Consider the following 13,713-nt stretch of genomic DNA (forward strand, 5'->3'; position numbering starts at 1 on the left):
ACTGGTGCCAGCTTAAACCATAGACACAAAAAGCTGGAGTAACTCGGTGGGTCAGACAGCATCTCTGGAGAAAAGGGTGATGTTTCAGGTGCTGACCCTTCTAGAAGGGTCTCGACCCAAACGTCACTAATTCCTTTTCTCCAGAGATGCTGTCTGAGCCGCTGAGTTACTGCAGCTTTTTGTATCTATTTTCCTAATCTAGTTAGTGCCTCTGCTCTGCTGACAGAGCTAGTTCATTTGTGAGCGCAGGCCAACACGCCTTGCAAGTTATCTAAGTTGGGGGAAACAGTGAAAGCAGGAACAGAGGCAATGAGATCCGAGTCTGACCCAGGCTTACACGGACACAGAGAAAGACACAAAGTATTGGAGTAACTCAGCGAATCAGGCCGTATTTCTGGAGAACATGGGTAGGTGAGGGTTTAGGTTGGGACTCCACTGCAGACTAATTGTGGTGGGAAAGGGGAGGACAGCTAGATGAGAGGTAGGGACAGGACAAAGTCTGGTGAGTGATAGGTGGATACAGGAAAGGAGGTTGTTTGATAGGCTGATAGGCGAAGCCAGAGGAGGGGTAGGGGAGGGGTAGGGTGAGTCCAGGTGGGGCACAGGGAAAAGAGCAGGAAAGAAACAAAGGGGCTCAGAGCTTGTCTGTAGGTTATTTACCTAAAATTGGAGCCTTCAATGTTCACATATGCTCAGATTAATCAAAGATGAGATTGTTTGAGACTAACTGTACCCCCAACACAGATCATCCATAGCAGTGGTGTTAAGGAATCAGATCTTCGATTATTCTGAGTCCGTCCATTTGGTGATGGCAGTAACAACTTTGTCCGCCCAGTGAACCAGTTTGGGATCTTGAGAAACACAAGGAACTGCAGATGCCCAAAATCTTCAGCAAAACATAAACTTGTCGGAGTAGCCCAGCAGGTCAGGCAACATCTGTGGAGAGAGTGGACTAACAACGTTTCAGGTCAGCACTCTTCTATCTGAAGAGGATCCTGACCCTTAAATGTCAATTGTGCATTCGCCCCATGGAAGCTGCCTGACCCACTGAGTAACTCCAGCATTTTGAGTTTTGTGCAAGAGATTGTGGGTATTTTTTTCGTCTAGATCAAAGTAAGGCTTTTGAAACCTTAGTTGGTAACAGAATCCACCCCTCCCTCCCCCCCCCCCCGCCTAATCCCCAGCCCCAACTGTTAACAGAACCCCCTATAAACCCCCACTCCAGCTTATCAGAACCCTCCACTAACCCCCAGCCCCAACTTAACACAACCCCCAGCTTCAACTCCCAGCCTCTCAGCCCCCAACCTCAACTCCAGCTCAGTGACGCAATAACACCGATGCATTTTTACAACCTTAAACCAAATGCCTTCCTTAGACGATGGTTCGTTCCTTGGTGGTCAGCCATTTACCTGGGTGTGGGGCATATGCTATTCCCTGCTGGGAGAGGAAGGGATGGTGCAGGTGCTCATATGGACATGGTGTGGCACGGACCACTCGGGCCACACTGAAGGTAGGGAAGGCAACCTCCACAAAATCACTGTAAAATATGGTCTGCAAAAGGACATGGAAATCTTCAAAACCCAATTAAGTCAGTAAAAAAAAAGACAGCAACTTCTTAAAATTCCATACGAGTTCAGGAAATTCGTGTAGCTCAAAAAGCTGGCATCTCCGCACCTTGCATGGTGGTTTCAGCTGAGGCCAACATCACAGCATGTCACCGTCATCTATGCTGAGGCTGCTTCTTCGGCTGCTTGCTTTCGAGGCCTCTGGGGACACGGATGAGAGCAAGGGGTCCTTCCCCAGGGGGGAGAGCGTATCGTCCATCATCAGCATGTCGTCCAGCTGGTAATCTGCTTTGGTGGGGACGCTGAAGGAGAGGTCAGTAAACTGGCCCATGGGGTCAGCATAGCCCAGCGAGCTGTCACAGAAGCCAAAGGACTGAGCAAAATCCGCTTGGCTTTGAGGAGGTTGCTGGTGGTGCCGGTTCAGCTGCTGCTGCTGTTGAAGTGCATCCATGGGGTTCTCCTCGTCTTTCAGGCAAGAACCGAGTTGCTCCGGTGTGTTTAGCCCCGAGGGTGAGACAGTGGAGAGTCCATGAGCCTGCGCTTGCATTTCCAGTTCCTACATACGAGAAGAAAAATGATTCTGATTAATATTGGAGAAGAAAACCCTACATTGCTAGCTTCCCCCTAGTTGACCCTAGACCAGTGATTCCCAACCTGGGGCCATATCCATGGCAAATTTCAGGAGGGCCACAGAAACATTTTGGGATTTAGGGGGCCACAGGTTCAACAGAGCTACCTGTTGCCTTGTAAATTTCAGTTCTAATAAATTTAAATCTATGTAGTTGAAATAATTTTTGATGTTTGTGGAATAGAATAAAAGAGAATATATGTGCAATTAATAGACACTGATATTTTTATGGAAGGTTTTATAAAATTGAAGTACTTTTTTTCCACTAATAATGTCAGGGGGGGCCACAGAAAAATTAAAAGATTCCAAGGGGGCCATGAGCTAAAAAAGGTTGGGAACCACTGCCCTAGACCATAGTTTGAGTTTAAGACTGACAGCATCTTTGAAGAAAGGTCTCGACCCGAGACGTCACCAATTCCATCTCTCCAGAGATGGCTTGGAGTGAGTGGAGGTGGAGTGGATGCGGAAAGGCTTGGATAGAGTGGATGTGGAGAGGATGTTTCCACTAGTTGAAGAGTCTAGGACAAGAGGTCATAGCCTCAGAATTAAAGCATGTTCTTTTAGGAAGGAGGGGAGAATTTTATTTAGTCAGAGGGTAGTGAATCTGTGGAATTATTTGCCACAGACGGCTGTGGAGGCCAAGTCTGGATAATTTTAAGGCATAGATGGATAGATTCTTGCTTAGTACGGGTGTCAGAGGTTATGGGGCGAAGCAGGAGAATGGGGTTAGAGGGGAGAGATAAACCAGCCATGATTGAATGGCGGAGTAGACTTGTTGGGCCGAATGGTCTAATTCTACTCCTATTCCTTATGACCATGCTGCCTGTTCCGCTGAGTTACTTCAGCATTTTGTGTCTGTCTATCTTTGGCTTCTTTCTAAGTACTGTGGGATATGGCGCCACCATATTTGCACTCAGACACGAGAGGCAGACAAGGTGGTAAAGCAGGCATACGGCACACTTATGTTCTTCAGACGGGGCATTGAGTACATGAGTTGGGACATCATGTCACAGCTGTGCAAGATGTTGTCAGTACCACATTTGGGATATTGTGCGCAGTTCTGGTCAACATAGTATAGGAATGGTGCGAGAGAGTGTACAGGATAGTTTGGAGGAGTTGGGTGAGAAGGAGATACTGAGACAGTTTTCATTGGAGCAAAGGAGGATGAGTGGTTTAGTTTAGTTTAGTTTAGTTGAGATATACAGTGCGGAAACAGGCCCTACAGCCTACTGGGTCCACTCCGACCAGCGATCCCCGCTCATTAACGCGATCCTCCACCCACTAGGGACAATTTTTACATTTACCAAGCCAATTAACCTACAAACCTGTACGTCTTTGGAATTTGGGAGGAAACTGAAGATCACGGAAAAAACCCACGCAGGTCACGGGGAGAACATACAAACTCCGTACAGACAGCACCCGTAGTCGGGATCGAACCCGGGTCTCCGGCGCTGCATCCACTGTAAGGCAGCAACTCTACCGCCGCACCAGGTGACCGGCATAAGGGTTTATAAAATCGTGAAAATAATGGACAGTCACACTTTTTCCTCGGATAGTTAAGTCTGAAACTAAGGACATAGGTTGAATGTGAAGGGGGAAAGATTTAAAGGAGGTTTGAAGGGCATGTTTCTTCCCTGATCACAGAGGATGGTGGGTATATTGAATGAGCTGCCAGAGGAGGCCGTAGATGCTGGCACAATTATAACTTTTAAAGGACTGCTTATAGACAGGAATGGATTAAAGGGATATGAGCCAAATTCCAGCAAGCGGGCTTAGCTGTGGAATGCACCTTGGAGAGGATGGATGAATTGGGCCGAAGGGCCTGTTGTATAACTCAATGACTGTGACATAATAACTAAACACTCTGAGTGATGTTGGTTGACACCTGAGCTCATGGTGACTGGCCCACAGGTGAGAATGCACCACCTTCCGTTCCTCACCTGAATGCGAAACCGCAAGTGGTTGTTGGCCATTTCCAGCCTCTTCGATTGGCCTTCCATCTCCCTGGTTCTCTGCTGATCCTTCTGCAGTCGTTTGATATACTCGACCGAGGCTTTTAGTATCGTCCCCTTATTCCAGCGGACATCCCTGTGCAGCAACGAACAGGACCTCAATGAAAGTGAAAGAAATGCACAACAATGGACACGACAGCGACACAAACACAGTGACCGTTGTTACAAAACACAGGATAATGATGGGAAAGAAGTAATACAAGTCCTTGGGCTATTCCGTTTGATAAAAACAAATACAGGCCACACAGAGATACTGCACTTGGTGAGAGGACCACCCCAGTCCCATTTATGGATTCACACATCACCCTGCTGAGTTGAAGAGGCGCAGTTATTCAAGAACTCGATCCTGGTACATTGCTGGCTTAAAGGTGAACTAGGATGGGAGGAGGTGAAGTGCAGAAGCTGGGAGACAAGCTGATCTTGTGATTTAAAGTAATTACTCTTTAGGTGTGGAACGTGAACAGTCTTTTGGACGATAGGCACAAAAAGCTGGAGTAACTCAGCGGGACAGGCAGCATCTCTGGAGAGAAGGAATGGGTGACGTTTTGGGTCGACACCCTACTTCAGACATGAGTATGCAGGGAATGGAGGGATATGGATTGTGTGCAGGGAGACATGAGTGGTCTTGTCATCATATACGCCACAAAGACTGTAGACTGAAGGGTCTGTTCTTGTGCTGTACTGTTCTCTGTTTTATGTGAAGAGCTGACTGCATGCAAGCCCACTACTCTGTATTAAATAGCAACAGAGACCATCACAAATAGTCAGCAGATCAGGCAGCATCTGTGGAGGGAGAGCAGAGTAAACATTTCAGATTAATGCCCTATCCTAAATCTGACAAATCGGTTATTTATCTGAAAGCGTAACTTGGTTTCACTCTCCACAGATACTGCCTGACTTGCTGCGCATTTCCTTCGTGTTTTGTTTCTATTTCCAATTTCCAACATCCAAAATGTTGTTTTATTTCAATTTACTGCATCAATCCCATAACTTATTCTCTGATCCCACAGATACAGCACATTTACCCAGTCTGGGCAATGTCTTGTTGCTTTTACATGCAGCCCAGTGGTATGAATATTGATTTATCTCACGTCAGGTATAACCATATAACCATATAACAATTACAGCACGGAAACAGGCCATCTCGGCCCTACAAGTCCATGCCGAACAATTATTTTCACCTAGTCCCATCTACCTGCACTCAGACCATAACCCTCCATTCCTTTCCCATCCATATACCTATCCAATTTATTTTTAAATGATCATATCGAACCTGCCTCCACCACTTCCACTGGAAGCTCATTCCACACAGCTACCACTCTCTGAGTAAAGAAGTTCCCCCTCATGTTACCCCTAAACTTCTGTCCCTTAATTCTGAAGTCATGTCCTCTTGTTTGAATCTTCCCTACTCTCAGTGGGAAAAGCTTATCCACGTCAACACTGTCTATCCCTCTCATCATTTTAAAGACCTCTATCAAGTCCCCCCTTAACCTTCTGCGCTCCAGAGAATAAAGCCCTAACTTGTTCAACCTTTCTCTGTAACTTAGTTGCTGAAACCCAGGCAAGATTCTAGTAAATCTCCTCTGTACTCTCTCTATTTTGTTGACATCCTTCCTATAATTGGGCAACCAAAATTGTACACCATACTCCAGAATTGGTCTCACCAATGCCTTGTACAATTTTAACATTACATCCCAACTTCTATACTCAATGCTCTGATTTATAAAGGCTAGCATACCAAAAGCTTTTTTTACCACCCTATCTACATGAGATTCCACCTTCAGGGAACTATGCACAGTTATTCCTAGATCCCTCTGTTCAACTGCATTCCTCAATTCGCTACCATTTACCATGTATGTCCTATTTTGATTTGTCCTGCCAAGATGTAGCACCTCACACTTATCAGCATTAAACTCCATCTGCCATCTTTCAGCCCATTCTGCCAAATGGCCTAAATCTCTCTGTAGACTTTGGAAATCTACTTCATTATCCACAACACCACCTATCTTAGTATCATCTGCATACTTACTAAACCAATTTACCACACCTTCATCCAGATCATTGATGTACATGACAAACAACAGTGGACCCAACACAGATCCCTGAGGCACCCCACTAGTCACCTGCCTCCAACCTGACAAACAGCCATCCACCATTACTCTCTGGCGTCTCCCATTCAGCTACTGTTGAATCCATCTTGCTACTCCTGCATTTATACCCAACAATTGAACCTTCTTAACCAACCTTCCATGAGGAACCTTGTCAAAGGCCTTACTAAAGTCCATATAGACAACATCCACTGCTTTACCCTCATCAATTTCCCTAGTAACCAAAGAATTTAAGAAGATTAGTCAAACATGACCTTCCAGGCACAAATCCATGTTGACTGTTCCTAATCAGACCCTGTTTATTCAGATGCTTATATATATTATCTCTAAGTATCTTTTCCATTAATTTGACCACCACTGAAGTCAAACTAACAGGTCTATAATTGCTAGGTTTACTCTTAGAACCCTTTTTAAACAATGGAACAACATGCGCAGTACGCCAATCCTCGGGTACTATTCCCGTTTCTAATGACATTTGAAATATTTCTGTCATAGCCCCGGCTATTTCTACACTAACTTCCCTCAATGTCCTAGGGAATATCCTGTCAGGGCCTGGAGACTTATCCACTTTTATATTTTTCAAAAGTGTCAGTACTTCTTTTTCTTTGAAACTCATAGTATCCATAGCTACTCTACTAGTTTCCCTTACCTCACATAATTCAATATCCTTCTCCTTGGTGAATTGTTCAATATCTCCCCCATCTCTTTTGGCTCTGCAGATAGCTGTCCACTCTCTCTCTAATGGACCAATTTTATCCCTCGTTATCCTTTTGCTATTAATATAGCTGTAGAAACCCTTTGGATTTACTTTCACCTTACTTGCCAAAGCAACCTCATATCTTCTTTTAGCTTTTCTAATTTCTTTCTTAAGATTCTTTTTACATTCTTTATACTCCTCAAGCACCTCATTCACTCCATGCTCCCTATAATTATTGTAGATCTCTCTCTTTTTCCGAACCAAGTGTCCAATTTCCCTTGAAAACCATGGCTCTTTCCAATTTTTACTATTTCCTTTCAACCGAACAGGGACATAAAGATTCTGTACTCTTAAAATTTCCCCTTTAAATGTCCTCCATTTCTCTTCTACATCCTTCCCATAAAACAAAATGTCCCAATTCACTCCTTTTAAATCCTTTTGCATCTCATCAAAGTTAGCCTTTCTCCAATCAAAAATCTCAACCCTAGGTCCAGTTCTGACCCTCTCCATAATTATATTGAAACTAATGATATTGTGATCACTGGACCCGAAGTGCTCCCCAACGCATACCTCCGTCTCGTTTCCTAACAGGAGGTCCAGCACTGCCCCTCCTCTAGTAGGTACCTCTATGTATTGCTGCAAAAAACTATCCTGCACACATTTTACAAACTCCAAACCATCCAGCCCATTTACAGAATGTGTTTCCCAGTCTATGTGTGGAAAGTTGAAATCTCCCACAATCACAACCTTGTGCTTACTACTAATATCTGCTATCTCCTTACATATTTGCTCTTCCAATTCTCGCTCCCCATTTGGCGGTCTATAATACACCCCTATAAGTGTTGCTACACCTTTCCCACTTCTCAGTTCCACCCAAATAGCCTCCCTAGATGAGCCCTCTAATCTATCCTGCCAAAGCACTGCTGTAATATCTTCCCTGATAAGCAATGCAACACCTCCATTGGTGCCCCTTCATTGCCTCTCTCTCTATCCCTCCCTCACCCAAGTCGCATTAGCTTCTCATTTTCACCCTACAAACAGCTTACAATGGCTTGTTTTCTGTATCATCGTTACTTTTTTGCATATCATTCATTCATTGTTCTTTAAAACTCCACATCGCTGTCTATATCTCTCGTTTCCCTTATCCCTAACCAGTCTGAAGAAGGGTTTCGACCCGAAACGTCACACATTGCTTCTCTCCAGAGATGCTGCCTGTCCCACTGAGTTACTCCAGCTTTTGGTGTCTATCTACTTTTTTTTAGTTTAGTTTAGAGATACAGTGTGGAAACAGGCACTTTGGCCCACAGAGTCCACACTGACTATCAATCCCCGCACACTAACACTATCCTACACACCCTAGGGACTATTTACATTTATAGAAAGCCAATTAACCTACAAACCTGTATGTCTTTGGAGTGTGGGAGGAAACTGAAGATCTCGGATGAAACCCAAGCAGGTCACGGGGAGCATGTACAAACTCTGTACAGACAGCACCCGTAGTCGGGATCGAACCCGCGGTCTCTGGCGCCCTCTGCAGGATTCACTAAGAGTTACTTTAGCCATGTATACAGTAAGAACCCTCCTTAATAAGAGTCTGAAGAAGGGTCTCGACCTGAAACGGCGCCTATTTCCTTCGTTCCCTAGATGCTGCCTCACCCGCTGAGTTTCTCCAGCATTTTTGTCTACCTCCTGAATACGATTATCAGTTTTCTCCCCCCCCTGGTACAATCAGTCTGACGAAGGACACAATCCAAAACATCATCTATCCATGTTCTCCACAAATGCTGCCTGGCCCACCGAGTTACTCCAGCATTTTGTGTCTTTTTTGGTAAACCAGCGTCTGCAGTTCCTTGTTTCTACATCTTCTTTTACGCATTGATATAATGGCAGGGAGGAGGAAAGCAGAATCCCTGCAGGCAGGATAAAGGGCCTGTCCCACTTACTTGTCCTTGGCTCGCAAACTACGCGACCACGAGGTCGCGTAATTTGCGTGCCGAGGACACGTAAGTGGGACAGGCCCTTAACTCTCCAAAATGACAAGACTCAAGGAAAAATGACCAACAAAGCATTGGGACAATGGTGTGGGGACCATATGTGGAGCAGAGCCGGTAACAGCTGTAACTGGACAATGGGTTACGACAGGGCAGAATCAATTGAGTCATTGCCAGAATGTGCAGGAATGTACGATGGGACAAGATGTCAATGGGACGTCACGGTTCGGCTGAAGGTTGGTGAATGGGAAAAAGTGGGACATCCTTGAATGGGGCATTTGTATAAAGCATCCAACTGCAGATGCCGGTGCATCAGGGTGCAGCAGAGAGAGACATTGGTAGTGAGAATTGCTGTATAAGGTTCACTCACAGGTCACTGGATTTGGGGATCATCAGTCCCAACTCTTTGATCCGATCGTTGATATTGAACCTCCGCCTGCGTTCAACTGGTGGAAAAATTGAAGCCAAGGTGAACGTGAAGACAATTTACAACAAAGCAGCATGTTTAGTGATGTTGGCACATACGCTCAATATTTCCCATGTCCTCGTACACCGGCCGAGACTCCGGCACCATCCGTAGGAGCTGAAGGGACAGAAAACCACTTCACACGTGGTCACCACCTCACGTGTTCTGCATCACACGTGTTCTGCACCATACATGTTTCGCACCATGTGTGTTCTGCATTACATGTGTTCTGCAACACACGTGTTCTGCACTATGTCAGTACCACACGTTCTGCACCACACATGTTCTGCATTACACACATGTTCCGCGCCACAAGTGTTCCGCGCCACATGTGTTCCGCGCCACATGTGTTCCGCACCACACGTTTTCTGCCCCACACGTGTTCTGTACCACAGAAAGTGGGAAGCCAGAAGCTATTTCCTCCTTCCAGAACGTCCCACTTTCCAGTTGGTGTGGCCCTCAGCGGGGATTAGCGATACCACAAGCTGGCGATCTGTTCCTCCACACTCATTCGACTGAGCCACAGTTTGTCCCATTCTCTCCATCCCAAATCAAATTCTCAGATTCACACTCATGCAAAGTCATTGCCCCAACTAAAACTCAGAATAAACGTATCAAACTGCAGCACAACAATAAACAAGTTGAATAAAACTGTGTACAACATCAGCAACAAGCACATCTGGAAGTCAGAAAGTTCTCCAGTCTAAGATAACTTTAAACATCTGACATTGTCTCCAGCTGATAGCCAGCAACGAGGGCATCAAAGCAACGAGCAATTGTACGACTAATCTCCCTCTCTGTTGCACCCACCTAATGTGCTTGCACCTTGGAGTTTGGTTTAGAGATAAAGTCCGGACACAGGCCCTTCAGCCCACCGAGCCTGTGCTGACCAGCATCCCCCACACACTATGACTATCTTATACACACTAGGGACAATTTACATTTATACTAAGCCGATTAACCTACAAACCCACACGCCTTTGGAATGTGGGTGGAAACCGGAGATTCCTGGCAAAAACCCACGCAGGTCACGGGGAGAATGTGCAAACTCCATACAGACAGCACCCGTAGTCAGGATCGAACCCGGGTCTCTGGCGCTGTAAGGCAGCAACTCCACCGCCGCGCCACTGTGCGTATATAATTTGATAATTGACAAAGCAGGCTTTGAAGCAAGTGGGGGCCTGTCTCTTGAGTAATCCCCAACAATAAGACGTTATTCCCCTCAGTTCCTCAAGACACTGCTGCCAGAGTAACGGGGTTTCACTTCCCTGAACGATCATTCCCTGGGCTTTCCTAAAACTGTACAGCGCTGACTCCAACCAGAAGTTACAACCTTGTTAAAATGATGGCCCATCTGCCTAGGCTCAAAATTACAGGTGGACTCATCAAATGTTCAGCCCAGCTTCCTGCACTGTGCGAGACGGGACTAAAAGGAATGCAAATCAAAGCCACAGAGCACGGGTGGGAGCAGGTTGACACAGTGAACGAACGGTTATACTCACTCAGGTTGTGATTGTCTTTCTTCTGTCGCTCTTTAGCCAATGCTCGGGCTTCTGTATCTAGCCAAAATACAGAGATGCCCAATCAGTGAAGGCTACAAATACACAGCGACAGTGGCCCCCAGAGTCAATTCAAGACCCCGTGTGTCGGGAGAAACCCCCCCTAATCGGGAGAGGCACAGCAAAAAGTTCAAAGCCATGGAATGCGTTGTTGGAGTGAATCGGAGCTGTTGCCAGCGACAACAAATGAATAAACATGAACAACCAGAGGACACAAATTTACGGTAATGAAGACAAATATTAAAATGGGAGTTGACCACTCGATTCTTTCTGCGCGTGGCAAGTTGTGATCTGGAAAATCAGTGAAAATATGGTGCAATCAGACCAAAGTGTAACTTGCAAAAGGCAGTTGGAGAAATAAGAGTCCAGACACTGAAATTGCTTCACTGCCTTTCAATTGCATCTGAGCAACGTTGGAGGCCCTCTCATGCTATTTGTGCAAGGCCCATAAATACTGCGATCCTCAAGTGCATTAATTATGGGTTTCCCAAGTATAGAACTTTGACCTGTTGTCATTGGTACGCGCAGTTGAACAAACATTTTGCTTGCCACTGCAAAATATTACAAGTATATCGGGGGGGAAAGCTGAAGCAAAATGGGACTATTTTGAGTTATTTCGAACAGCTGACAAGGGTGTATGGTCTCGTTCTCTGCCCTACGATTCTATGAAAGGAGGAAGGAAAGGCTCTTGCGGGGCTACTTTCAGTTCCATTATCCTTGCATGTGCCACATACTTCGAAGGTCAGCTCAGCTGACTGACTCCCAACCTACTCCAGGCCTTCTATCCGGTCATGCCTCCCACCGCAATACATGCAAGTACTCTGGGACACAAAGACTCTCTCTGTTAGTGATGTCCCAAAAGAGGCTTAGATTCACAATTACTGAATACACTATTCACCCACAGGCTGATATCAGCAGGAATCAAAACTTATTTAGGAGAAAAGTAGAGAGTGACAGAACCCACAACCTGATTTACCAACTGTTACACAGAAACATAGAAAACAGGTGCAGGAGTAGGCCATTCAGTCCTTCGAACCAGCACCGCCATTCAATATGATCATGGCTGATCATCCAAAATCAGTACCCCGTTCCTGCTTTTTCCCCCTAGTCTGAGGATGGCTGGACTAGAGTACTGCCTACATCTTGGGTAAAATAAATCAAAATGCTGGAAACACTCAGCAGGTCAGGCAGCATTTTTAGTTTAGTTTTAGTGTAGAGATACAGCGTGGAAACAGGCCCTTCGGCCCACCGAGTCCATGCCGTCTAGCGATCCCCGCACACTAACACTAACCTACATACACTGGGGCCGGTTTTACATTTATACCAAGTCAATTAACCTACAAACCTGTACGTCTTTGGAGTGTGGGAGGAAACTAAAGATCTCGGAGAAAACCCACGCAGGTCACGGGGAGAACGTACAAACAAGCAACTGCAGTCAGGATCAAACGCTGGTGCTGTAAGGCATTAGCTCTACCACTGTGCCGCACTTGTGTGAAGGGTCCGAGTCATAGTGACATAGAGCTGCACAGCATGGAAACACACCCTTCAGCCCACCTGGTCTATATCAATTATGTCAGCATACTGGGCTACTCCCAATAGTCTGCATTTGTCCCATATCCCTCCAAAACCTTCCTCTCCTTGCATCTGACCGACTGTCTTTTAAAAAAGAGAAACAAGAGGAGGCAGAGAGAGGCGAGAGAGCACTGAGGTGGGGTGGGTGACAGGAGAGGGGGCAGTGTGAGGGATTGGGGGGGGAGGTGAGAGGAGGGGTGTGAGGGGAGGTGGCGGTGAGGGGAGAGGGTGTGGAGAGGGGAGGGGTGATGAGGGGAGAGAGGGGGTGATGAGGGGAGAGGGGACAGTGAGCGGAGAGAGGGCGGTGAGAGTGAGAGGACAATGAGGGGAGAAGGGGGCAAGGGGACGGTGAAGGGAGGGGGGGGTGATGAGGGAAAGGAAGAGTTGACTGAGGAAACCGTGAGCAGTGTGGACAGAGGTGTGGGAAGAGTGTTGTGAGGAGTGTATGCAGTGAGGGAAGTTGGGTGTGTGTTGTGGCTGTTGCAGGAAACATCTGCGAGCAGTGTGAGGGTGGAGGTGAATCATTCTGCAGACTGCGGCCTGTTTTGCATTGATAATTTAAGAGTTTGCAAAAATTGTGTTTGCCAAAGCAGAGGAGTAGCAGCTGTAGCCTTAGCCCAAGCGTTGGGAAATCTCACAACATGGGTGCAGGCCCGGCTCAGTCACAACACCATGTGGGCGGCACGACTCTTGTCAGCAGCGGCCTCTGCAGTCCGTCTGTCTTTTTATTGTTTTCTGTCTTGTTCTATGTAGTTTTTATTGTTTTTTTATGTGTGGGGGTGGGGTGGGGTGGGGGAACTTTAAGGTCTTTCCCCTGCACGGGAGACCCAACCTTTTCTTTGTCGGGTCTCCGTTGTCGTTGGGGCTGCAACGTGGAGCGGCCTCCAACAGGAATGACCTGGGGCTCCAGTCATGGAGCTGCGGATTTACTCACCATCACGGAGCTGGCCGAGTCCGGAGCGGGTGGAGCTGTGGTGGAGCGCTGCTGTGACCCGACACCCGGAGACTCGGAAGCTCCTACCGCAGGTCTGTGGACGGTAATGCCGGGAGCCCACGGGTCCCTGGTGGGAGACCGCTTTTCGGGGCTTCCGCAACGGCGACTTCTCCCGCCCGAG

The 13,713-nt window shown here is 46.7% G+C and overlaps 1 protein-coding gene across 7 annotated transcripts in view; it reads right to left on the reverse strand.

Annotated features, from left to right (window-relative positions):
* Positions 1 to 1,199: 1,199 nt before the first annotated feature.
* LOC116986696 (transcription factor EB-like) overlaps positions 1,200 to 13,713 on the reverse strand; it is a 128,177-nt gene continuing 115,663 nt past the window's right edge. For 2 of the 7 annotated variants that reach the window (XM_033042272.1, XM_033042266.1), the window contains exons 6-9: positions 10,970 to 11,026; positions 9,372 to 9,447; positions 4,134 to 4,302; positions 1,201 to 2,121 (exon numbers count right to left, since the gene is read on the reverse strand). In XM_033042272.1, the coding sequence (XP_032898163.1) occupies positions 1,705 to 2,121; positions 4,134 to 4,302; positions 9,372 to 9,447; positions 10,970 to 11,026 (719 nt within the window). In that variant the 3' untranslated portion in view covers positions 1,201 to 1,704. Of the gene's footprint in view, positions 2,122 to 4,133; positions 4,303 to 9,371; positions 9,448 to 10,969; positions 11,027 to 13,713 lie in introns of all 7 variants that reach the window. The other 5 variants (XM_033042271.1, XM_033042267.1, XM_033042269.1 and 2 more) reach the window with 4 other exon arrangements.

Source organism: Amblyraja radiata, chromosome 24 (genome assembly GCF_010909765.2).
Source record: "Amblyraja radiata isolate CabotCenter1 chromosome 24, sAmbRad1.1.pri, whole genome shotgun sequence".
Classification (NCBI taxonomy): Eukaryota; Metazoa; Chordata; class Chondrichthyes; order Rajiformes; family Rajidae; genus Amblyraja; species Amblyraja radiata.